The sequence below is a fragment of the Lissotriton vulgaris genome, chromosome 4_1 (assembly GCF_964263255.1).
Source record: "Lissotriton vulgaris chromosome 4_1, aLisVul1.2, whole genome shotgun sequence".
Lineage (NCBI taxonomy): Eukaryota > Metazoa > Chordata > Amphibia > Caudata > Salamandridae > Lissotriton > Lissotriton vulgaris.
In genome coordinates, this window is record NC_141691.1 from 770,149,811 (window position 1) to 770,176,797 (window position 26,987).

Below are 26,987 nucleotides of genomic sequence, written 5' to 3' on the forward strand. Positions count from 1 at the left end.
GTCGAACCGCCACCGTCGTTGCCATCGCCCTGCCCAGTGAGTCCATGGTATTCAGCCCACACCGGATGGAATACCGCACTGCATCTCGACCCTCCGCAAGGGCTTGGGCGAATTTTGCCCCTGTCCTCCTCCGGACATTGTGGCAGCACGTCCGCGACCGTGTCACACAGGGTGTGGGTGTAGAGGCCCAAGAGGCATGCGGTATTGACTGACCGCAGTCCCAAACTCAGGGACGAGAACACCTTCTTCCCGAACTGTTCATACCTCTTGGATTCCCGTTCGGGCGGAGCCATCGGGAATGCGGTCTGGGAAGTGGAGGCCTGGATGACCAGGTTCTCGGGGGTGGGATGGGTGGACAAAAAGCAAGGGTCGCCCAGGGCCGGGCGGTAGCGTCTGGCCACGTTCCTATCCACAGGCGGACCTGTGGCGGGCTTGGACCAAGTGCCCACAAGAACGTCACACAAGGCCTCACTAAACGGCAGCAGAGGCTCATTGGACCTTACCTGTGGTTTAAGGACCTCAGTGAGGAGGTTAGTCCTCATGGCCGCGACAGGGAGCTCAAGGTTTAAGGCCTTGGCCGCCCGCGTCAACACTACGCTATAAGGAGGAGCTACGTCGGCAAACAAGATGGCTGCTTAGGCTCCCGGCTCCGCCGACCTCCGTACCCTGCCGAGATATCCTGTACATTATCCTGACTTTGCGCCTGGTCTCTGTGTGCATGAACTGTTCCGCACTCAGATGGTGCAATCCGGAAACTTTTATCGGCTTGTTGGAGGAAGTTCTGTCGTGTTGAAGTTTGCGGCCTGCTCCAGAGGTGAAGCCGGGGCCTCGAGTACTTTCACAGCCGGGCTGCAGTGTAACAACATCGGCCATAAAAACCAGGCTGGGTCCGGTCTACCGGAGTGGAGGCTTTGTTTCAGCCCGGATTTGGCGGCGATCGTCTCTACTGCTTGTTATCGACGGAGGAGTGATTCTGCTTATTGCTTGCTGTGAGTGGGGGTTCCCGTCCGGCGGGCCCGGTATCGGGGCCGCCGGGATTCGTGGTTCGGGGCCTCTGGCCTGCGGCCTTAACGGTGTGGACCGTGGCTGCGAGTAAAGACCGGTCACCCTCCGCATATGCACGTTTGCGATCCTGTTTGTCTCCCACCCCCCCCCCTCCCCCCGAGGATGCCGGATTCAACCGAGGAGGTGATTGCGATTGATATCGGGCATGAGACAGTGGATCGAACGATGCAGGAGCCATCGCTGAGGTCAGTACTGGCGGACATTTGGGCGTTTCGATAAAAGGTGGATACCTTATTGAGCAAATTGGACTCGCGCCTATCTGAGATGCTCCTGGTGGACCCGGACCCGGCCTTACGGTTGAAACAGGAATCTGCAGCCATTCAAACCGTGGTCATTTTGACTCCGTGCGAGAGCCCCGTGAGGATACAAGCATCGGAACCATCGGATTGTGCCCTGGGAGATGGTGTTCCCGAGGATGTTATGATATCACCGAACCTTCCGTTACTATCGGCTCTGGAGAGATTGGGGGACGCTCCCCTCCCGAAGACTTCTGTTTGTGACTTTCCTTTCCCTTTGTGGTCGTCTTCTCCTTCCTTGGTGACTCTACGACTCCTGTGCAGGATACATTGGGACTGTTCATTCAGTTGGGAGAGTTCTTCAGCGTCTAAAGTTCCCGTGGACCTATTGCCTGCGAGTCGCCATGGATTGATTTTTGATGACTCTTTTCTCCTTTATTACCTCTTTGTGTGCCTTTGGGTCTCGATGGGAGGGGTTCGTGTTCGGAGGGGCCAGGGTTAAGATTGACTAGGTCGGGAAGGATTGGTGTGGTTTTTATAAGTGTTCGACCTGTAACTGCTTGCTCTAAGAGGCTAGGCGGTGTTTTCCGGTACCCTCTACTTATTTCTATAGGGTTATCATAAGTGTTCTTTTATTGATAGGGGGTGGCGGTATCTGGCGGGGGGTCAAAAGGGGCTGGGAGCCCAAATGTCCATGCCCTCCTCCATTCTTCTTCTTTTCTTTAGAGTTTTAGTTATTAGGGGCGACAGGCACGCTGCTAGTGGGGTTAGGCTGTAGCCATCTGCAGGGGTGCAGGGTGGGGGGCTGGACGGGGGGGGGGGTTTATTTTGCCTTTTTTATTTTCTATGGCCTTCCTTTTCTTTTTCTTTCTTTCTTAAGGATCAGTATAGCTACGAATCATTCGGACTTTTATCGTAAGCTTATATCTAGTGCTCATGCTTTTCTGATATCCTATTTCCGTGTAGGCAGGCTCTGAGAATTGGCGCAACATTGAATGTATATTGTATGTTCATTTGCATCGATCTGTATATTTTGGCGCCGATTCTCCATCACAGTGGTTATTATGTGTCTATCCTGTCTCTTACCCTGTCCCCCGCATTATCTGGTTTGATTGTATGGCACCTGATCCTCTCTCATATAATATAAAACGAAACCTCTGACTCATTCTGAAACTTACTTGCGCATTCTTATACTAGTTTTGTCCTGAATCGCTGCCGAACCTCCGGGTTGTCGGCTGATGAGCTGTGTAGTACTGGAATATTGGTGGTTTTAAATTTATCTAGCGGCCAGCCCCCGCGGTTGTAGGCCCATGTCTGTATTTTCTTGAATGCTACAATAAAGGTTTTAAAAAAAATAAATAAATAAAAAACACTATGCTATAAGCAGCCCCCTCCTCCGTAGCCACGGTGGGAGGGGAGACAAATCCAGTGTCTAGCGAAGTGTCAAGTCCACTGGCCTCCCCAAGCTCATATGTTCGGTCCTGTGGAGACTGGCACTCCCGTGCCAGAGGGTCCTCAGACCCCTCCCAATCACCCTCGTCACCCATCTCCTGTAGTTCAGGGTCAACAGATGGGGCGTGTTCATGGAAATAGAAATATCCAAAGGCCGTCGGGAGCGGCGCCCAGTGGCGCCGCTCCGGCGCCAGAACCGGACCGAGGGTAGGTTCGGGGACGGCGCCCATAGCAGGCGCCGGGGGCGACACCCGCAGGACCGAAGTCGCCGGCGGCGCCGGGGCCGAAGCACCCGGGGCGGCGGAGCTGAAGCACCCGACCCGCTAGGCCCTCCAGCCGGGGCCATTGGGCCCGGAGGCGCCACGGAACCCGGCTGAGGGAGGGATTTCATGGCCATGAGGTACCGCTCGATTTCCTCAGGCGTCGCGTCATGCCCAGGGACCCGAAGGTGTGGGGCAGGTGGCGACGTCCGCGACTCCGTCGGAGCCACATGGGTGGTGTCACCCGAACCCCCGGCCGCATAGCACGAGCTTAGGGGTGGGTCGGAGGAACGATGACATCTCTCCGACCTCTCATGCCTCTTACCTGAGGACTTGGATCCTGACGACCGATGCCCACTCCCAGAGCTACGAGGGCTCCGACCCCGCGACCGGTCCCTCGACCTCCTGTGGGACCGGGACCTGGAGTGGCGCGGGCCGACTGCCGGAGTTCCAGTCGTTTGCGGGACCGCTCCCGCCTAGCTTTAGACGTCAGGGCCCGGCAGTCGGAGCAGGTGCGGTCGTCGTGGTCTAGGCCTAAACACTTGAGGCACCGGCGATGGGGGTCAGTAACCGACATCAGTCAGTCGCACTTGGAACAGGGTTTAAACACGGGCATCCCTACCGGCACCGTTGGAGTCGAAGACTCTAGTAGAGAAATGATCAAAAAGATCAAAAAGTTTAGTCAAAAAAGACTAAGGGGTAGAGCATCTCCGGAACTGCGCTAGCTGGCTTGGAAAAAAGAAGAACTGACGTCAGCGCGCATGGGCGGCGTCGAAGTACTCCGACGACGCAGACGACGAACGCGGAGCCGCGGACGACGCCTGCCGGCGCGCAGGGGTATTGCTACGCAAAATTTTGCGGATCCAGTCTGACGCCTGGGGATATTCTAAGGTAAGGAATCTATCACTAACGTGTCTCTTTCAGATGTAACTTGTTTATTTTATAGACACTTCTAGCAGCAGATTTCGTATATTTTGAATAGATACCCAAGCAATACCACCCCTGGAGGAGGGTCTGGGAACTAATTTCAAATGAGAAAGTTGTGCATGACAGAACGGGCAAAGTGCCCATCACTGCGGACCTGACTGTCAAGGCAGTAGTATTTGGTAAATGTTGTTGCCTGACAGATTTCCAAGAACAGAACTTCAAAAGCTAACGCAGTGGCTGCAGCCTTAGCTCTTGTAGAATGAGCTCGCAAGACGTCAGGAGGTTGCTTCTTGGCCAATGGCAGATTTTGATGCAGAGCACTACCCATTTGGAAATGATCCGCTTCGTCACTGCCCGACCTTTCTTTGCACCAACATATCCCACGAAGAGTTGGTTTTCCATCCGGAACTGTTGTGTGTCGTGAAGTTAGAATAACTGTGATCCTTTAGGGTACAGACGGTGTAGTTGCTCCACTTCTTTAGAGAGATGTGGAGGAGCATAAAAAGTAGGCAAGGTGCTAGATTGGCCTACATGAAAAGGGGTGACCACTTTTGGTAGAAAGGGCCACCCTAGTGTGAAGCACCATTGTGTCAGGATAGACTGAGAGGTAAGACAGCTTAGATGATAAGGTCTGCAGCTCACTCACTCTACGGGCAGTGTGAGAATCCTGAGGGGACAATGGTCTAGAGGCTCAAAAGGAGCGCAAATCAAACAAGTTAAAATCAGATTAAGGTCCCACTGTGGCATAATGAATGAGGACAGAGGAAAGAGATGAGTTAGACCTTTGAGGAACCTATGTACAATAGAGGACTTGAACAAAGAGGTTGATCAGGTAACTGCAAGAAAGCAGAAATTACAGATAGATAGCTCTTAACAGTGCCCAGAGCAGAGCCCTGCAGGGCAAGCGAAAGAATGAAAAGCAGAACTTCTTCCAATGGCAGGCATGCACCGTCGTGGTGGAGGGAAGCTTTGCTGCCAAGATGACATTACAGACTTTGGAAGGAAGGTCAAAAGCTGTCAACTGTCGCTGCTCAAACTCTATGCAAGAAGGTGGAGAGTAGACAGGTTCAAGTTGAGAACCCTACCCTGCTGCTGCGATAGAAGACCTTCCTGAAGGGGCCGCCTCATAGGAGGATTGATGGCCATGCTCAGAAGCTTGGCATACCAGACTCTCTCTGAAGAGACGGGTGCCATTGAAGGGCATGTCCGTAAGGGAAGCCTGGACATCCCCTGAAAAGCCTGCCATCCTTAGCCAGTCGAGGTGCCTAAGGGCCACTGTTGTGGAAACCACTCTGCCCAGCGAGTCCGTTGAGTGAAGTCTGCATCGAATATTGAACTTTGCCACGTCTCTCCCATCAGTGACAGCTTGAAAGAGTACTGCCTGGGTCTCCTCCGGGACCTGTGACAGCACTTGCGCAACCATATCAGATTAAGTGTGGGAATAACAGTCAAAAAGGAATGCAGTGTTCACGGACCACAATGGCAGGCTGGCAGAAAAAAACATCTTCCCAAATGAATAGAAACCCTTGGGTTTCCGATCCGGAGGAGCAGTAGGGAAAGCGCCCATGGAGGTGGAGGCTTGGGCCACCAAGCTTTCAGCGGTAGGGTGTTGAGTGAGGAAGTTTGGGTATCCAGGTTGGGGCGATGGCGGCAGGCCATCGTCCCATTCACAGGAGCCCCTGTGCTGTGTTTGGACCAGGTACCCACAAAGATGTCAGTGAGGGCATCACTGAATTGGAGTAGGGGTTCCGATGTGGAGACTCTTGGTTGTAGCACCTCATTCTAGACATTAGTCTTCACAGCCACTGAGGGTAGCTGAAGGTCTAAGACCACAACCACACTCTGCATCACCATTAGTAGGAAGCTTCCTCCTCCAATGACACGTTAGGGGTAGAAAGCAGAACAGCATCTGGAGAAGTATCAAGGCTGCTGGCATCACCCAGCTTTTCACACCAGTCCATACTTTGATTTTGCCCAAAGGGCTGGTATTCTAAAGGGTCCAGTGACCCCTCCTAGTCTTCCCAAGGCGTAGCCCCTAAGAATAAGACTGAGGCTCTGATCTAGGAGGCGAGGCTCCTGTTGTCGTCATGTGCCGCTCATCAAGCTCTGTGTCGGAGTTGGGGATGACAATGGTGATGGTGCTGTGAGCAAAGCCATCGGGACTTGCACTGGGGAAGGTCGAGAGGAATGGATTCCTGGGGTCCCACCGGCACAGAACCAGATGGTGCCTCTTTGGACTCCGGTGGTCCCAAAGGTGTGTCAACGGCGTCAGGCTGCCCAAATATGAGGGACCAACAACCAAAGAAAATGCCAATACTGCTATTTGCTTTAATTTAAATCCTAAAGATGCGCGACACAGCCATCAAACATCCTTGAGCTCATTAGTAGCTTTTATTTACATGTAGCAAATTTTTTCACATTTATCTCCAGAAGAAACACTTTAATACATATGATAAACACTTCAGGGTCGACCCCAGAGCAGGAGGGAACCTCCGCATGGCATGCGGAGTTCCCTCCTGTGCAATTAGGATGTGACCTCCTCTATTTTTAACATTGCGGCGGGTGCAGCTTCAAGCTGCACCCGCGGCAATGTTAAAAATGCACGCATTGCATTTGCATGCAGAAAGAGGCAGGCACCGAGCGGTGCCTGCCGCTTTCTGCATGCAAATGCAGGGGGGTACCATAGGTACCCCCCATGTGCACCCCCCACCCCCCTTCACCTAGGGGGCCCGCAACGGGCCCCCGCAGTGAAGTTCCGTATGCTTTTCCACGGCGGAAAACCCGCCGCGGAAAAGCATAACTCACTGGCCATCCTAATATGGTGGACGGTGTCTGGAAGACACCGTCCCCATATTAGAGCTTTTCCGCCGCGGTTGTAATCCGACCGCGGCGGAAAAGCTGCGGACGGAAACCAGGACCCACCAGCCATCCTAATGTGGAGGTGGGTCTTTGGTCAGTCCGCTGCGGTTTTTCCGCATCCTCGGGGCCGGCGGTGGCTTCCGCCGGCCCCGAGGATGCGGAAAAACCGCAATCATAATGACCCCCTTCATGTGAAAACATACATAAACTATAAAAGGGAAAGTAAAAAATGAACTTTCATTCAGCAACTCTCAAAACCCACTCACTCTACACATCCAACAATCTCATTGGCTATAATGGCCCTAAGTCATCTCATTACTAGCCTATCTATGTCCTTTTTAAAAAAGGACCTAATGTTGGAACACAGCCAATCAGCTGTCAGCACCCTCTAGGACACTCCCAGCATAGGCAGATTCCATCAGATTTTCTAAGCACGAGTGGGAAGTAAGAATCCCATTAACTAAAGATAGAAACCTTTACGGGGAGAAGGTTGGGTTGCATGTGAATCTATGAAGGATACCAAAACTGGATACACGCAGTTACAGGTAAGTAACTTATTTTCTTATCCAGTATTGTGGTATCTTTCATAGATTCAAAAAATAACAAGGTAATTAACCTGCACACCTCTCCTTCAACTCTATGAGTTGTGACTTATTCGTAAATATCTTAAACTAAAGGGTATCAATCGGAAATAATTGGTGCGACCCTGGAGATCCCGGACTAGCCCCTGCCAGGTAGGTATAATTATCAACAATATCCAAACAGAATCTGTTTGAAAAACCCAAGGTGCACTGTTCATCAGCCCTGTAAGGTGCTTAAGTGGAATCTTAATGTTGTAATGACTTTCAGTCTTGTTATATCAAAATTTCAAAACATTTGACAAAGTATTCCATTGATTACATCATATTATTACTACCATCCAAAATATTAATCAAAAACAGTAATCAACAACAAATGCATTGTATGCGAATTGTCAATAAAGTTTTCAAAATAATGAAGACATGCTCAATATCATAGTTCAATGCTTTAACAGAGTGACCAATGGCTCCCAATCCATTTCGGTGACATCACCTTCGTCAGGGGAACACTACAAAAATATATACATATGCACTGCAATGTTTTGTATTTTCAGAGTGATCATACATACATAATTAATTCATCTGTAAGTATTACAGCGCGCACCATTGCAAATAGGGTATTGGACCACAACCGTGGGTGATTTGAATTTATCTTTTTGAGCTAGTGGCACCTATTATGCTCGTTGAGCGAAACACTCTATGAAGGTCTCTTTTTTCAAATATGCTTTTGTGTAATACTTACAGATGAATTAACTATGTATGTATGATCACTCTGAAAATACAAAAAATTGCAATGCATATGTATATATTTTTGTAGTGTTCCCCTGACGAAGGTGATGTCACCGAAATGCATTGGGAGCCATTGGTCAGTGCAAGGAAATTCCCGCCGCTACGAAGGCCGAGATCGTCGCAGCGCCTGTTGCCGCTGCCAGAGCCGTCGCATCCTTCGCTTGCGGGACGCACCAGACCTGTGTGGGAAGATACTATCGCTGTACCGTCGCAGAGCCTGTCGTCACTGGGTGAGATCGTCGCACCGCTTGCTTGCGGACAGCATCACGTCGCTGCGAGAGTCGTCGCAGAGCCATCGCATCGAGGGGCCGCAATAGGAGAAGATCGACGCTGAGCCGCGCATTGTCGCCGCACCGGAGATTGTCGCCACCCCAAAGATTGTCGCATCGTACCTTTTGCAAGCCGCTTCCACCGAAACCTGTGCATCGGAATCCATGCAAGGTATCGCATCCCTCCACTTACAGACCAGAGTCACCGCAACACGCCCGCTGCGTCCAGCAGGGTTGTCGCATCGCCTCCCCAGGGTCTCAGGTGTGACGCATTGCTTGCTTTTTAACGCTACAGCTTTCACTTGGAACTTTTGTCGCATCTAAAGGTACTGTTGGCTAAAATGTGACGCAATTGTGGATTATTTTAACGCAACCTTAAGAACTCTTTTGAAACCATATTCTTGAACTGTATATGTTTGATTTTTGCCATTTTGGTCTTGTGTAGTTTAGATTAAAATACCTTTATTTTTCTAAACTGTTGTGGAGTCAGTTTGTGGTGTTATCACTGTGTTACTGTAAGCGTTGGTACAAATACTTTACACATTGACTTCGATAAGCCTTGACTCATGCCAAGCTACCCAGAGGGTGAGCAGAGGTTATCTAAGAGTGTTTCCTCCTTACCCCGACTAGAAGCAAGGGTCCCTATTTGGACAGTGGTGCCTACCTCTGCCAACTAGAGACCCCCAGCTCTAACAGTGAGCATGTTGAACGTTTCCTTCCGGAAGAAGCCAATGACATTCCGAAGGCCCAAGATAGGACGCAGGCCTTTGTCCTTCTTTGGAACCGAGAAGTAGTGGGAGTAACAACCACAATCAACTTCTGGCGTCGGAACGCGCTCAATGGCCCCTTTGGCCAAGAGGGCCGTAACTTCCTGCTGGAGAAGTGTCAAGTGATCCCCTGACATGCGGTGGTACTGCGGTGGCATGGCTGGAGGGGTAGACTCGAAGGGGAGGGAGTAGCCCCTTCAGACCATTTGCAGAAACCATCTGTCCGATGTGATGGTGCGCCAATGGTGGAGGTGATGGCGAATCCTGCCGCCCACTGGTGTCTTGTGGGCCTGAAACACCGGACTAGGAAGGTTTGGAGGCAATGGCTGCAGGGGGCTGGTGGACTGACCTCAAGCTGCCCCGTGACCCACCTCTGTGGGTCCCACGTCCGCGGCTGCGCGGAGACTGTTGCTGCACAGGCCTGTGGCTTTGAAATAAAGGTGCTTGGGCGCCCCTTCCTTGGCCACGAAAGGAGCAAAAAGCAGAAGCGGAAGGAGTGCGTGTGACCGAAAGGCCCAAGAACTTGGCCTTAGCCCGCAAGTCCTTAAAACGTTCCAACGTGCAGTCTGCTTTATTGCCGAACAGGTGAGTGCCATCAAAGGGAATGGTCATCAACGTGTTCTGGACATCCCCAGAAAAGCCAGTCGTCCTCAGCCAGGCGCGACGGTGTAGCGCCACTGTCACTGAAATCGCCCTGCCCAGCGAGTCAGCAGTGTCAAGACCACAACGAATGGTGAATGTGGCTGCGTCTCGCACCTCAGCAATAGCTTGGGAAAATAATGTCCGAGCCTCCACCGGACACTGAGGCACCACTTGCACAACCATTTCCCACACAGAATGGAAGTAACGGCCCAAGAGACATGCGGTGTTCACAGACCGCAGGCCTGAACTGGCGGAAGAGAAAATCTTCTTCCCAAATTGCTCCAGTTTCTTGTATTCCCTGTCCGGCTTGGGGACGCAGAGGCTTAAACAACCAAGCTCTCGGGGGTGGGGTGTTGGGAGAGGAAAACGGGGTCGTCCGGGGCCGGGCGATGGCATTGGGCCACGTTCTTGTCCACAGGAGCCCCTGTGTGGGAACTGGACCAGGGTTCCAAAAGAACGTCTGAGAGTGGGTCATTAAAGAGCAGAAGCAGCTCCGTAGTAGCAGAAGCTGGCCGAAGCACCTCTGTCAGGAGATTAGTCCTGACGGCCACAGTAGGGAGTTCGAGGTGGAGAGCTCCGGCTGCCCTATGCAACACCATAGAATATGATCCATCCCTCCTCCGTAGCCATGATAGAAGAAGATAGTGCGCCAGGTCTTGAAGCATAGTCCTGGTCACCTGCATCCCCAGGATCCTCATCCCAGTCCTGGTCTAACTTGCATTGGGCTGCGAGAGGATCCTCAGACCCCTCCCAGTCCTGACCGTCTTCCATAGCCTGTGGAACAGGTAGAGCATACAGAGGTGGGTGGCAATGGGAAAGAAATTCCCAACCGGCGTTGGAATCGACGTCGGCCGACACCCTTCCGACACCTGTACCACGGCGGGGAGGGAGCCAGGGATGGCGTCTGCCGGATTTGCGGCCAGCGTCGGCGATGCCAGTGGACGTCGCACAGGGCCAACCGTCATGGACGGGGATCCAGGCCTGGATCCACGGGGGTCCACGTTGGGGCCAGCGACGGCGAAGAACGAGGACCCCCAGCCGGGCCCACAGGGCACCGGCGCGGCCGGACGGTCCAAAGACACGTGCCATGGCTGACAGGAACTCCTGTAGTTGGGCTGGAGTAACCGATGGACCCGGAAAGGGCGGGTAGGCCATCGGCAACTGCGTAGGCTCCGCCGGAGCCGCAGGGGCGGTGCCACCTGCCATCTTAGCCGCGTCGCGCGACTGGCTAGGGAAAGGCGAAGTGCGACGACGCTTCTTCGACCTGCCTTGCCTGACTCAGAGTGCGAAGACTTCGAGTGATGGTGTTGGCTCCGCGCCCGGTCCCTCGTCCTGCCTCTGGACCAGGACTGCCACAGAACCGACTCCTGGGCCTTCAGTCACTTTCGGGGCCGCTTCCGCAGTTTTCGGAGCCATGGCCCGGCAGCGGGGGCACGACTCGAAGTCGTGATCGCACCCCAGTCAGTAGAGACACTCACGGTGCGGGTCCATTACCGACGTAGTGCGGGGACAGGCCGAGCAAGACTTAAACCCGGGCATCCCTATGCACCTGTACATTGATCTATTTACTTGAAAACAGAGACAAAAGTCCTAAAAAACTCAGGCAAAAAATGACTGGGTGTACCGCTCTCTCCGGATCTGCGCTTGCTGGTGTGAAAAAAGGATGAACTGACATCAGCGCGCGTGGGCGCGTCTAAGTAGCTCCAGCGACATCATCTCGGCGACTACGGCGCCAGCGACTTACGCAGAGCCGTACAACAACGCCTACTGACGAAAAAACTTTCCGGATACAGTCTGACACCTGGGGATATTCTAAGGTAAGGAATCTATCACTAACGTGTCTCTTTCAGATATGCTCTTTTCCAGTCTTTGCAATCGTATTTACCTTTCATGTGATAGGAAGACTTTGCACTGGATGGTATATACAGTCGCTCCCAGAAACGATATGGCTTGATGGGGAAGGAATGAAGACTTTTCTTTGTTCACTGCGAGTCCTACAGTCCAGAACAACTGAAGGCAGGGGTTTGTAGCTTGACTGGCCTTTTGTACTATTGGTGCCTTGAGCAGCCAGTCGTTCATGTATGGAAATACCAGGAGACCTTGAAATCACAGGGCTGCTGCTACAAGTGCCAAGCACTTGGTAAAGATTCCTGGCGCCGATTTGAGGCCAAAAGAATGTACTTTGTATTGTTAGTGCAGAGCTTTCCAAACTGTGTGTCCCGACACAGTACAGTGTCGCCTGCAAATGGTGGGTGTGTCGCGGGATGACAGGCACATAGCACATAACTGCTGCTAATTAAGAGGCATTCCTTTGAAAGCTTTGTATTCACTATGCCTTATCTATTGCATAACGTCTCCCAGTAAATGGTCTTTTAAAGACCTGCGAAGTACTCTGGTGCAGCTGTGTGTGTGCTCGGGAAGCTGGGGTGACAGACAGAGGGAGGGAGACAGACAGGGAGAGAGAGAGGGAGACAGACAGAAGGATGGAGACAGAGGGACGGAGACAGAGAGAGGGAGACAGAGGGCAACAGGCAGAGGGAGGGACGGAGGCAGACAGAGGGAGGGAGGAGGGTGACAGAGGAAGGGAGACAGAGGAAGGGAGACTGAGGGAGACAGACAAGAGGGAAATAGATGTAGACAGACAGAGGGGGGAGAGAGGGAGAGAACCCGAGAGAGGGAGGGAGAGGGAGGGAGACAGAGAGAGGGAGACAGAGGGACGGAGGCAGAGGGCGACAGACCGAGGGAGACAGACGGAGGAAGGCGACAGAGGGAGGGAGACAGACAGAGGGAGGGAGGGAGGGAGACAGACAGAGGGAGACAGACAGAGGGAGGAAGACAGAGCGAGAGAGGGAAACCGTGGGAGACAGAGAGAGAGAGGGGGAAATCGAGGGAGGGAGTCTGGGGTAGACAGAGGGAGGGAGAGGTAGACAGAGGGAGGGAGAGGGAGACAGCTAGAGGGAGGAGACTGAGGGAGAAGGAGACAGAGAGAGAGGGAGACAGAGAGGGAGACAGAGAGAGGTTGACAGAGGGCAACAGACGGAGGAAAGCAACAGAGGGAGGGAGACAGACAGACTGCTAGAGGGAGGGAGACCCAGAGAGAGGGAAACTGTGAGAGACTGAGAGAGGGAGACTAAGAGATGGACACCGAGAGAGGGAGACCGGGGAGGGAGACAGAGGGAGGGAGTCCGGGGTAGACAGAGGGAGGGAGAGGGAGACAGATAGAGGGAGACGGAGACAGAGGGAGAAGGAGACTAAGGGAGAAGGAGACATAGAGAGGGAGACAGAGAGAGAGGGAGACAGGCAGAGGGAGGTAGACAGGCAGAGGGAGGTAGACAGAGGGATGGAGACGGAGAGGGAGACAGAGGGTGACAGACACAGAGAAAGGGAGGGAGACAGAAATAGGGAGGAGGGCGACAGGGAGGGAGACGGATAGAGGGAGGGAGACAGAGTGAGGGAGACAGGGCGGGAGAGAGAGGGGGGTGGGAATCAGAGAGGGAGTAAGACAGACAGACAGGGACAGACAGAGCAGATAGAGGCAGGGGCAGACAGCTAGAGGCAGAGACAGACAGAAACAGCGAGTGAGACCGAGGGAGGGAGACAGGGACAGACAGACAGAGACAGGGACAGACAGATAGAGGCAGAGACTGAGACAGACAGAGAGGCAGAGAGGGAGACAGAGAGAGAGGGATACGTAGGGAGGGAGTCAGGGGAGACAGAGGGAGGGGAGGGAGACAGAGAGAGAGGGAGGGAGACAGAGGGAGAGAGAGGGGGGAGTCCGGGGTAGACAGAGGGAGGGAGAGGGAGACAGATAGAGGGAGACAGAGGGACGGAAACAGAGGGAGACAGAGAGAGGGAGTCAGAGCGGGAGACAGAGAGAGGGAGCGAGACAGATTGAAGGAGACAGACAGGGAGAGGGAGGGAGACAGAGAGAGGGAGACAGTTCAAAAGAGAGAGAGAGAGGGAGACAGAATGAGTGAGACAGAGAGGGAGGGAGAGATAGAGGGATGGAGACAGAGGGAGGGAGAGAGAGAGACCGACAGACAGATGTGTGTATGCCGGGTCTGGTGGCTCAGTGGATGAAGGCATGCGCTGCAGGGGCCTGTGTTCAACCTCATGGTCCCAAATTTGCTTGAAAATGCACCATTTGCCCACTTTTATTTAAAAAATTTCTTCTGGGGGAGAATCCCCCCCCCCCTGAACCCACCTTAAGTGGTTCGGGCTCACTCACTACACTGCCTTACTGTGTCCCAAAATGATGCATTTCCAAAAAGTGTGTCACCAACATGAAAAGTTTGGAAAGCTGTGTGTTAGTGGGTACCAGCTATCGTAAATCTTAAGAATTTCCAATGCTTCAGATAGATAGGGATATGAAAATATGCATCCTCCATGTCGATCTAGGTCATGAAGTCTCCTCCGTTGTGACAACGTAGAATATCGGGGAGTGTTACCATCCAGAACATTAGTTTCCTGAGAAACTTGTTGAAGTTCCTGAGGTTCAATATTGGTCTCCATTACCCCGATTTCTTTTTTATTAAGAAAAAACAAGAATATAAACATCAGGACTTCTTCTATTGCTCCTTTAGCAACCATGACCAAAACCTATTTGTGTAGTATGTGAAGACGAGGGGGGTCCTTTGGGTGGAGTATTCAGTAGGCGCTAAGTAAATTCTAGAGTGTGACCAAGCGTGACAAGGTCCAACACCCAGAGATCTGTTGTTATCTGGTGCCACGGGTGCACGTAGTTGGGAATCTTCGCACCCACAGGCTGTGAGGCGAGGGAAGCTGGTACCCAGACAGGTTCATTGCTTCCTATTAGAGTCACAACCTTGTGAAGGCATTCTTTTGCGGCCCCCTGGTGAGAGAAACCAGCTGTGGACAGCTCTACGATAGGATGGAGGGTTGTAACTCCACCTGTATTGTGGTTGATAAGGCAGATACAATTGGACTCTCTGGTAACCTCCCTTTTAAGAGGTAAAGCCTCGTCCTCTAGCCCCTGATGAATGCCACTTTTCTATATTGAAATGTGCCCAACGATTTTGCAGTATCCATATCAGTCTTGATCACCAATAGTGCTTCATCGATATGCTTCCCAAAGAGGGAATCCCCATCAAAAGCCATGTCCAAGACTTTTGTCTGAACCTCGAGTCTAAACGTGGTAGCCTTCAACCATCCCTGTCTTCTGAGCACAGCAGCCCCCGCCAGTTGTCTAAAGCCCATGTTGGCTACATCAAGTGCGCAGTCAATTGTTTCTGAAGCTGCACTTTCTCCTTCTAAAAGGATCTTCCCTGCCTTCTGTCCTCTGGTATAAGGTCCACTAACCCTGCCATATCTGACCAAATCATGCAGTCATAGCATCCGATGATGGGCAATGCATTTGCTGCAATTACAATTACAGGTGTAGTTGGAGGCTATACAACTGTTCCTCACGTGTCGTCGACAAGTGAGGAAACGTCGTTGATGATGGTTTCTTATTAGATTTTTGCCCCACATGATCTTAAGAGGAGGCTCTTGGGCGAACTTTGTCCTTTCTAGATGTTGTGGAGGGAACAGACGTCGAAGCCACAGCAACAACTTTACCTCGCTATCCTTGAGAGTTCTAAATGAAAAGGTGTGGCAGATCTTGCATTCCCTCACCTTATGCTTTGGGTGGAGGCAATACATCCGTTCTATATGTGGATCATCACATGGACTCTTTTCTTGCCACAGGTTTTACATGGGCGGAAAAGAACCCTCTTGTCTGATAGGATGTCCAGATTGAAGAAATTGCAGAAGTTGAGGGGGAAAAAAACTGAGTATCATACAGGTAGACTCCCTTCCACAAGAAATGCGGTGAAAATCTGAGGGAATCTGCCTCTGCTGTGAGTGTTCTAGAGGATGCGGACAGCTGATTGGCTGTGTTCCAACATTAGGTCCTTTTTTAAAAACAACATAGATAGACTAGTAATAAGATGGCTGAGGGCCATTAACCCCTTCCGTGCTTCGAACGTCCAACGGTCGTCGCGTGCACTACCTCGCTGGTGCTGCGCACGACCGTTGGACGTCCGAATCCCGTTAGCGCGATCGAACGTCCGCACTGGGGCGGAATGTTCGACGCGCTAAACGGGTTAAAGCCAATGAAATTTGTTAAGCACTGCTTGATTATTTTACTGTAGGGCTCCCATCATGACGACGGGGAATGATTCAAGCATGTGAATCTATGAAAGACATCCCAATATTGGATAACCTGTTGTTCTACCTTCCCTTGCCCGAGCTCAGCTCAGTATCAGGAGAGCAGAACAGTGTCTGTAGTCAGCAGCAGCACTAGCTTTCTGGCAGACCCTAAAAGGCTATAACCAGGATTACATGGGGCCTCTCTAAGGGACTCCCAAGTACATGAGATCATACCTCCAACATTGGAATCGGTGTTGGGGTATGATTCTTACATGTTTTATACCAAATATGACCTGGTTCGGCACACTCAAATGCAATTAATTACTTTGTAGATTACTTTTCTAACCACCAGACTGGATCCTGGATTCAGTCTAGGGACATGTATTGTAAACACTTAAGTAAAAGTGTTTTGGTTACAGTACTATTTTTTAAGGAATATTATTGTATTTTTAAAGTTGACACTTCAAAACTTTTCTAGCTGAAATTGCCAATGTTATCCTATTGAAGGAAAATCAATTTGCAGGCAAAGTATGTTCTCGTTACTTTTGTAATCCAGTACTGGGCTCCTAGGTTCAGCACTGGGATCTCTATCCAAAACAGATAGGTAATTACGTTTTGGGAGGTGGTACGATTTTTAAAGAATATTTGTAGTTTGCAAAAATCGACACAGAAGAAATTTCACAGAAAAACAGTCAATGGTTTCCTGTGGAAGAAAATACAAGGTACTGGTAAGTTAGACATCTTTTAATGACTGATGGCCACTATATGTCTTAAAAAGGCTGTCCGCACTTACACAGCCAGGAGAATCCACTGCGGGGTTAGTACGGGTACCCTGCTCATGCAGGGGCACCCTCACATGTATAACCAAGCACCATGCTCTCAGGACTGAAGGGCCTACAATAGGGGTGACTTATAGTTTCAAGTGTAGTTACCACAGATATAAGGAAACTTATATATGTTGGTAGAGGTGCAATCACCATTTTACACAGGCTGCAATGGCAGGCCTGTAGTCAGAGTTTTGAGCGGACTCCCTTAGGTGGCACAATACAAGCTGCAGCCTATGGGAGACCCCTGGTGTACCTAATCCCTGGGTATATTAGTACCATATACTAGGCACTTAAGGGTACACCAGTAGCCAATTGTTGAGGTACCAAATACCTACCAAAGCCAGCTTGGGAGAGAGAGCACTGATGCTGGGGTCCTGATTAGTAGTGTCCAGAAAACTACACTAAAAACATACTGACACCAGGCAAAAAGTGGGGGCAACCATGAAAGCAGATCCTACTTTCTTAAAAGTATCCATAAGAAGAAAAAGTTATTTACCTTCAGTAACAATATTGCTGGTAGATACTCTTCCTGCAGAATCTTCACCCATCCCTCATCTCCCAGTTTTTGATGGATGATTCTGTACGAAAACATATAATAAGGTTCCAAAAGGTTTTTCTGTTGTGCCCTCCAGCTGATTGGATGTCATTCTCATCCTGCTGCTTGGGCAGTGTGAAAAAAATGGATGAGAAACTGATATTGCAACAATAGTGAGAACACTTTATGGGACTGGCGACATCACAGGAACATCACTTCTGGCCTTGAATGGAGCCTGGTAGCCTCAACATCAGGGAAGAGCTACAGAGAAGATTTTCCAGACTAGTCTGGCACCTGGAGAAGCATTCAATAAGTGAGGAATCTGCAAGTAGAGTCTTCACCAGAAATATTGTTACCGAAGGTAAGTAATGTTTGTATCTGCATTAAACATAAAATAATCAAATACAATGTAAAATGTAGCTGACATACCTCACCGGCGAAAAATATTTTCCCTTGCACATCCTCAGCAAGAATATCATATGCTTCTCCACTTCCACCAGTCTTAACAAAACTGTATGCCATCTGTGCCCAGGGATCTTTGCTCCATCGGGTGACAAAATACTTGGTTGGGTCTGGAACTTCCTGCATGATCAAATAAATATATTACGCTATACTGTTGTCACAAAAGGGCTACTTATATTCTCTTCAATATTTTTTGCCATTGAAGTAGGGGTTAGAAACCTGGGAAGGTTAAATATATTCTGAAATCCGATTTGAAATTAAATATATGAATGGTAAATGCAACTTAGTGCAAACAAAACAAACACAAGGAGATGATGGCAGTCCTCTGCCACACACTTCAAACTTTGTATAGCCCTGATGCAAAAACTGGAACGGCAGTTCCCTTGACATCTGCATATTATGCCTAAGACATGTTTATATGTTATTCAGGCATACTTGTACACTTTTAAATGACTTGTATATTTGTCAGTATAGCAGTCAGGAAATTCATCCAAGGAACAAGCCTGAAGGAATAACTAAACATTCTGTAAATGTGTTATTAAGGTTCTCCCCATAAATTAGATGGTGAAAGTTACATATTGTCGGTCATCTGAAATGAATATTGTTTTGACTATGTTGTATGAGGCAACTAAAAAAAACATAACTTTTCATTATAGGTCTTTGTTGAAGGTGTTGAACATTTGTTTGGGAAAAAAGTGCTCTACATGCTCTAAATGTGTCATGATCAGAGGGCTTTGAGAAAGTCTGTCAATCTTTTAAGGAACATAAATGGCTGCTGCTGTTTGAGGAGGTGCAAGCTCACTGAAGATACTGAGGTAGATAAGATAAACTACATAAATGTGGGCTGCTCAGGCAAAACAAAGCTTTTTGAATAGAGGGAGTAAGAAATAATTTTAATGTTCCCAAGTATCTCTCTTAAACGTTACTCTTCAGCTCCCATTTTACTTTAGTAATAATTTACCAATAATACTTTACACTCAATCTCTCCTCTCATCCTGTATTCTAAACCTACACAACCCTTTTCTACTTCAACTATCACCATCCTCTTCTTTCCATCTTCCCTACCCTTTGCAATGTCTCGCACTCATCCTGTGCTATTCGTTCCCATATTCTCTGTGCAGCTTCTCCTCATTCACTATGCAGCCTTTCCCTCACCCTTTGAACTCTCTCTTCAAGAGTCTCTTCACCCTACATATTGCTGCTGTCTAATCCCGTACTTTTTATCTTCTGCTTTGTACACATTTATCCTCACCTCTGCAGACCACTTTCAAAGAAACAAAGCCATAATAACCACCAAGAGATTCCTGGGGGGTGGACCCAGCCGCCATGTCAGAGGAAAGCGAGCAATGGAGATCCCGCCTCCCGTGATCTCCCCAACTTCGCACAGCAGCTTCTGCCTCCCTGCTCTGCTTCTTAACAGATTTGTGGGGGCTCTGCTGATTTAGGGACCTCAGAGACTCGACTTAGGTGTTCCGGGGGTGTGGAAATTGGCTGTGGGGCAGTTGTAACTTCCAGGCTTCGCTTTCATTAAAATAGCATCTCCCCGCTGATCGCTGTTCTTGTCCGCAGCAGAGAATTCATGCAGGCATGAGGCGCCCCTCCTTCTGTGCATACCAGTGGGGGCCAGCAGACTTCGGAGCCACCTGTGACCCGTTCTACAATTTTATACCCAGGTAAAGATTTGTGGCCCGCCTGGCTTCCCAAGGCCATTTTCACTGCTGCTCCTTCCTAAGACTAGGTGCTTTTGTGGACTTGTGCACCTCGTGTTATTTCTGCTGGGAGAGGCCTGTGGATTAGTTGGCCCTATCACCCCACTGCCCCTTTGGCCGCGGTACTCCAGTGCTGTGCAGCTCCCTATTGGCCATTGGTGGTGAGTTGAATTGGGTAAGACTAGGTCCTATGCTGTGCTTATGACGTGGGGCCAGCGCATGCTGCGGAGTCTATTGAGGGGGACCCTGCAAGTGTCTGCAGTCATCACTTGCCTGCCGCTGTTACTTAGCCTGGGGGTGAGTGGTGTGTTGTCTTGTGGAGCAACCGCCTTGCTTGACTGATTCTGTACTCTTCTGCCCTCCTTTTCGTTTCCCCAGTCTTTTGTTGATTTGCTACCTTTTGTGCAGCCAGGGAAGTGGGAAATTCTTCCTGAGTCTCAGCTCGTTGTGCTTCCTGGGGTTCTGTGCCCTCTCTTGGTGCCAGCATGGGGCAGCATGAACGACCCTCTGCAGGGGATCAAGCAGGGCGCTGGCGGTGGAGATATGGCGTATATGAACGACAATTTGATAAGCTTCTGGTCACCACTGAAGCTTCTGGTTAATGCTTAGGTAAACCAACTCCCTTTTAGTTGAGTTGGGTCCGATCTGTGAGTAGTCAGTGAAGGTTTCGGAATGGGAAACCGAGATGCAGATCCTCGCTCCAGCGGATTAGTTACCGGATCATCGTATTCCTGCTCTAATGGCACAGAATAAGTGATTGGTGGGCCGCTTGGTTGACCAGGAAGGTCGGGCTAGGCATAATAACATGTGCATTGTGGGGCTATCTGAACATGCTGAGGGGCATTCTCTGCTGGCTTTCCTTGACACCTGGCTCTAGGAGGTTGTGGCCCCCAAAGATCTCTCCAACTTTTATGCCTTAGAATGATGCACTGGGTGCCGGCGTGGGAGCCTCGCCCCAGGACACCACTGTGTCTTGTGGTGACCTGCTTTCTGTATTTTAGGGACAGGGATCATCTCCTTCAGCAGGCCTAGGCACACAGCCCATTTGCTGTGGGCAATGCCAAAGTGTTGCTGAACTCGGACTTCACCCTTCAGGTTCAAATGTAGAGGGCATCCTTAATGGTTGTCAAGAAGAAGCTATGTGACATGGGCCTGCTGTATTCCTTGATCTTCCCTGCTTGCCCAGTCAAAAGACAACGTACATTTTGGGGGAACTGTTTGGTTTCTATTTTTTGTGTATTTGTTTGTTTGCTGGCAGTGTTATGTATGAGGCTGTGAAGCTCTGTTATTTATTTTATTTATTTGCGGGTTTGTATCGCGCTAGATTCGACTCCCGGAGGAGTATCTCTGCGCCTTTGGCAGCCACAACAACAAAGGGGGAGGAAAACCAGGTAGAATGTATGCTAAAATTGGAACAAAAAAGTTGTTTCCTAAATGATCAATGTTCTGAGCACTGTCTGAGAGCTCTGGGGAGACTGTTCCATAATGAGGGCCCAGCCACATACAAAGCCCTGCCACCTTGTCTAACCTTCTTTGCCCGGGGGACACATAGTATGCCTTGGTCACTGGACCTGAGGGAGCGTGTGGGAATATAGGGAGTGAATTTGTTTACTAGATATGCAGGGCCGAATCCATTAAGGCTTTTATGAATTATGCAGCATGCTTTGAATTTGGTTCTCTGTTTAACAGGCAGCCAATGAAGTTTCGCCAGCAGTGGTTTGGAAGGAGTTCGGGAGGGGCGTTTAGGACCAGCCGAGCTGCAGTATTCTGAACCACTTGGAGTTTTGCCAGAACTCCATCGTTATCAGACAGAAACCGGCCATTGCAATAATCTATACGGCTTAAGACAAGAGCCTGCGCCAATGTTTTTCTGACTGAATCAGGGAGTAGTGGGAACACTTTTCGTAGAAGGCCAATTACGTGGAAGCATGAATCCACAACGTAATTGCTATGCTGTTTCAGTGAGAGCTCCTGATCCAATCGGATTCCTAGGTTTTTTACGACCTGTTTAGGTTCTGGAACTGGTCCAAAGTCTTGTGGCCACCAGTCCAGGGTCCACAGGAGTTTAACCTCTCCGAACAGCATAACTTCGGTCTTCCCGACATTGCATTGAAGGCAATTGGATGACATCCAATGTGCCACAGCCTTCATACCCTGGGAAAAAAGAGTTCTTAATCTCGGTGGTAAGGGTTTTGAAAGGGAAGAGGAGAGGAGTGTCATCGGCGTAAGACACCGGAATGAAGCCATATGTTCGCATGATATTGGCCAGGGGTGCCACATAGATGTTGAAAAGGGTGAGCCTCAAACAAGAGCCCTGTGGCACCCCTTTCAAGATCTCAACCTCCTCTGAGCGATAGGCACCCATGGTCACACGTTGGGTGCGGTTGGATAAGAAACTCTTTAGCCAGGTGAGTGCCTTATGTTCCAAGCCAATATTGGCCAGCCGAGTTGTCAAGATGTTATGTGACACAGTGTCAAATGCCGCAGACAGGTACAATAGTACCAGGATCACGGAAAAACCCTTGTCCGGATACATATGTAGATCGTCTGCGACTGACATCAAGGTGGTCTCGGTACTGTGTTTTGGCCTAAACCCCGATTGGGAATAGTCCAGCCCTCCTGCTAGTTCGATATAGTTGGACAGATGACGATTGACATGCTTCTCAATGAGCTTGCCTAAGAAAGGGAGCAGGGATATTGGCCTTAGGTTGGCTAGTTCTGTCCAGGGGATTGCAGGGTTTTTCCTGATTGGTCTAATCAGAGCCTTTTTCCACTCATTGGGGACTTCCCCTGTGTTTAAAGAGAGGTTAACGAGTTTTTGAATCCCAGGACCTAGATCATTGGCGAGCATGGGCATTAATCTTGCCGGAATGATGTCAGTTGGGCATCCACTCTTATTCTGAGAAGTTAACGATATTACCTCTTCTAAAGAGATAGGGGGAAACAGGTCAAGGGAGTGGGTGGAAGAAGGGGGTTCTACAGCTGTCAGAGGTGGCGACTTTCCTCCACTAAAAGACTGAATTGAGCTAATGATTTTATCATATATCCCATCTATTTTTTTGGTAAAAAATAGCGAGATCTCGTCGCAAAGTTGTTGTGACGCCAGCTCAGAACTCTCACAAGCCATGGGTTTCACGAAAGATTGTAGGATTTGATATAGTACTCTTGGAGTGTTTCCCACAGCCATGAGCTGGGATGCAATGTGATTTTTCCGTGCAGCGCAAATGGCTTTGTGATATGTGGTGAGGGAGTTCCAATAACATTTTTTGTCCTCGGCCAAATGGGATGCTCTCCATTTCTTTTCAAGTTTCTAGCTGCTTGTTTTAGCGATCTTAGATGCTCTGAGAACCAGACTTCTTGTTTATGTGCTGGGCGAGACTTAAATTGTTTTAACAGTGCAATGTCATTTACTGCTGCAGCAATCGCCCCTTCAAATTTAACCAGAGCAGTCTCAATGTTCTCAGTAGGGATCAGGGTGGATTCTACATATCTGTCTTTAAAAGACTCCTGAGTCATTTTGTGCCATTGTCTCCTTTTACTAGGTAAGGTAATCCGACAGGTTGAAGGGGGGTTCACAATAGGAGTATACAATTCAATAATGAAATGATAAGTCCACTCTACTTGAGATGGAGGCAAGCATTTAATCAGAGGGGAGTTGGACAGGACCAAGTCCAGGATGTGTCCTGCCTGATGTGTAGGGCCACTATTCGCTTGTTTCAGTCCCAGTAGGGACAGATCCGTTAATAGGGATTGTGCCTCATTGCATTCTGCTTGTTCACTATGAACATTGAAGTCACCTAGAAGCAGAACGTCACTATTTTCATGTACATGAGGAGCTAATGCTTCTACAAGTGAAATGGAGAAATTGGTACATGGACCTGGGGGGCGATATACCAGAGCTCCTTTCCTGCTCCCTTTGGGCACAGTTTTGATTTTAAAAATCAGAAGTTCTAGCTCGGGGGTACATAGTCCTTCAATCACAGAGATGTCTATTTCCTGCTTATGAACAATTGCTATTCCCCCTCCTGTCTTAATAGGCCGGTCTAACCTAACTATTTTATACCCAGCTGGGATTCCTAAGGTTATAGCAGGGACCGAGTGGGGCTTTAGCCATGTTTCTGTCAGGAAGCATATATCGGGTTCTTCAGAAGAGATAAGGTCCCATACCTCTGTGGAATGTTTAGATAGAGATCTGATGTTACAGAGCAGATTCTTGCTCCCTAGAGATGTGTCAGCATCCACCCTGTGAATTTGGGCGGTGTTACCATCTATCGGCTCCCTATCGAATGGTTGCATCTGTGACTGGCTGCCAGTAGGGGTCCTGTCCTCAAGTAATGTATGGAACTGGGCTTTACAATTGTTGCAGGAGAACGGGCCTTTCAAACTGACATCCACCCTCTTGCTACAACCCCTCGGGAGACTGTCTTGTATACCAAAAAGTACCTGAGATGTATAGGTTCTCTGGGTGCTAGGAACAGTTCCTAGGGCATCGGTGGATATTGCCATAGTCCCTGGCCCCTGGCCCTGTCGCGGACGGGTGCAGACGGGCTAGTCTTTGGCTCGTCTTAGGCACTGACATAGGCGCCCCTCTGCGCGCAACCGCTGCACGCTTGCGCCGACGAGTGGCTAAATAGCGCTCTAGCCTCACATCTGAAAGGGCTAACTGCTCGACTGTCTGGGCATGTCTGGCTCTTACCTGTCCCTCCCTCCGCTCAACGGTATTGGATACCGAGTCGGACAGGGGCGGGCAGGCTGAAACACCGAGCACAGACTTCGAAATGAGCCCCAATGCCCCTTGCAGCTCCGGGGAAGATCGTAGGTGCGCGGTGAGTGAGTGATTAAAATTAGTAGTCAATTTCAATATCAGCACAGCGTGGGTGGTTTAAAATTCGTTATCAATTTTACACAGCGAAAGTGATATTTCAAAATTGTAATCAATTCTAAAAAGTGACAGAGTTTACAGCATGATCCGCAATGCTATTCAGAGTGTTCCACTCTCAAAATGTTACCTGGCGCCAAGCGGGGTCGGGAGACACTGCCACTGTCGTTCCCTTACCGCAATCAGCCAAGCCTCCTCGCCGCCTAAATAGCCCTTTCAGATGTGAGGCTAGAGCGCTAACCGCTCGGCTGTCTCTGGGTGTCTGGGCGTGTGGCTCTTACCTGTCCCGCCCTCCGCTCAACGGTATTGGATACTGAGTCGGACGGGGCGGGCAGGCTGAAACACCGAGCACATGCAGTGGGGCCCGTTTGGGTATGTGAATTTCTGTTATCAGTGGGTCCTCTGGGTTTCTCTTTTTCTTCCTGGTTTGTCAGTCATGGCTACGCAAATTAAGTTGCTTACATGGAATGTGCGGGGGTCTCTTCTCCCTATGAACACTATAATGTCTTGTCCTACCTGTAATGGCGTGGGGTCCATGTTGCGTTCCTTCAGGAGACCTACCTTACAGAGACTTAGGGTCGCACTCTTCAGGGACGCTGGCAGTACCAGCTCTATGCTACTTCTTATTCTTCCTTTTCGCGGGCGCTCTTTTTTAGATAAGGCATGGGGTCCTAGTCCGCATGCATATGGTAGTTGCAGACCCGGAGGGTCGTTATGTCCTGGTATTGGAGTGTCTGAATGGTAGGGATGTTGCTCTCTTAAATATTTATATGCCAAATAAGGATCAGTCAACGTTTCTTACCAGCTTCACTCCACTGCTCCCTATAATGTTCTCCGAGTGGAGGGTGTGGGGTGGGAACTGTGTTGATGATTTAAGTACAGATCGCTCACATCTGCCCATTTCGGGGTGCGCCTGCAGGCAGGCTGGTAGCGGTGGCACGTTTATGTTCTGGAGAGTGGGATGTAGTGGACTTTTGGCTGGTTTTTCACCCGGGAGTTTGTGCGTACTCCTACCGGTCTGGACTACATGATCTTGAGGTTCGCCTTGATTGGATATATATATTTATATATATATATATCAATCAGAGTGGTGGGACTGGAATGTTTGGTGAAAACATATTCTGACCAAACTCACATGCTGGGCACGTCTCAAAGGTCCACCTCCATGCCTAGTGTACCTGCCTGGCACTTTGATCCGCCCTCTTTTAGATGATCAGGCCTTCCAGGATTTATTGGGGGAGCACATTTCTTGGTACTGGACTGATAATGCTGGCTCTGCCTCGTTGGTGGGGGTGGAATGGAAGGCTGTAAAGGTGGTGATTTGGGGGTATTGTATTTCTAGTAAAGTGGGGGTTCATACTTAGCTCGTTTCCGATATTCGATAGCAGGAGGCGGTGCTCGATGGTCTTCTGGATGGGCTGGGGAAGACCCTAGATGGTAGGGGACCTCTGAAGAAGGAGCGGGAGAGGCTGTTTGCGCTTGTGGAACGCCTTTGCTGCTTTGATTATATGGCAAATACGCCTAGGGCACATGCAGAGCAGGATAAATCAGACAGGATGCTCGCTTGGCTGTTGCGGAATGCTGGGGGCGGTCATTCTATACTTCAGTTACGTGGTCCATCAAGGTGTAATGTCTTCATGCAGGAGGAAATCAATGCAATTTTTCTGCAATATTATTGGGAATTGTACTCCTGTGGCGAGTGATGAGGTGGGAAAGCTGGGCAATATTGCGGATGCTTCTCCAGTGTCCCTTCAGTAGGTGGCGGCAGATCAACTGGGTGTGGGAATTACCGAGCAGGAAACACACAGGGAGAAATTAAAGAGATGGTGAGGGGTAAGGTGCCTGGTCTAGATCGGTTTCCAATAGAATTTTACATGGCTTACAAGTTAGACCTTGTTACTAGACTGGTGCCGCTTTTCGATGACTCCGCAGCGTGGTCAGCTCCTGCCCTCGCTGTGGGAAGCAGCCATTGTATCACTCCCTAAAATAAGGACCCCTTTTTCTTGATTCTTACTGCCCTCTCTCTATGCGTAATACAGATGACAACATTTTAAGTATAATCAAGGCAACTCGGTTACGCCCTTATATGTGCTCTTTAGTCCAACGGGTCAAACAGGTTTAATTTCCTCACGTAGCACTATACCTAACATCCGGCAATTGTTTCTAGACTTAGACCGTCAGGAGTACCTCCCACCAGAGACTCTGGTCATCTCGGTCAACATTCAGCAGGCTTTTGACTCGCTCCGCTGGGGCTTCCTGTATGCTAAGATGCTTGGCATGGGCTTGGGTGAGCAACTTTATCAATGGACAAAGCTTCTTTATTGTGGCTCTCTTGCTAGGATCCATACTGGTCCTTTGATCTTGAAGGCCTTTGAAGAGGAGAGGGGTACTCAAAAGGGTTGCTTACTATCACCTCTATTATTTGCATTGGCTATGGAGCCCTATGCCTGCATGGGTTGCCTGGGACTTCAAAATCGGGGCCTGCACATTGCCTCTAACTGTACTTTCCTCTCTCTATATGAGGACAATGTGTTGTTGTATCTTAAGGGGAGAGATGTCGACCTCCTAGCGGTCGTAGCGG

At 49.8% G+C, this 26,987-nt stretch overlaps 1 protein-coding gene across 4 annotated transcripts in view; it reads right to left on the bottom strand.

The window, feature by feature from the left end:
- Positions 1 to 26,987, bottom strand: part of KDM1B (lysine demethylase 1B) — a 725,553-nt gene that overhangs the window by 17,002 nt on the left and 681,564 nt on the right. For all 4 annotated transcript variants that reach the window (XM_086965107.1, XM_086965106.1, XM_086965105.1 and 1 more), the window contains one exon: positions 17,786 to 17,938. In XM_086965107.1, coding sequence (XP_086821233.1) covers positions 17,786 to 17,938 — 153 coding nt within the window. The remainder of the gene's footprint in view (positions 1 to 17,785; positions 17,939 to 26,987) is intronic.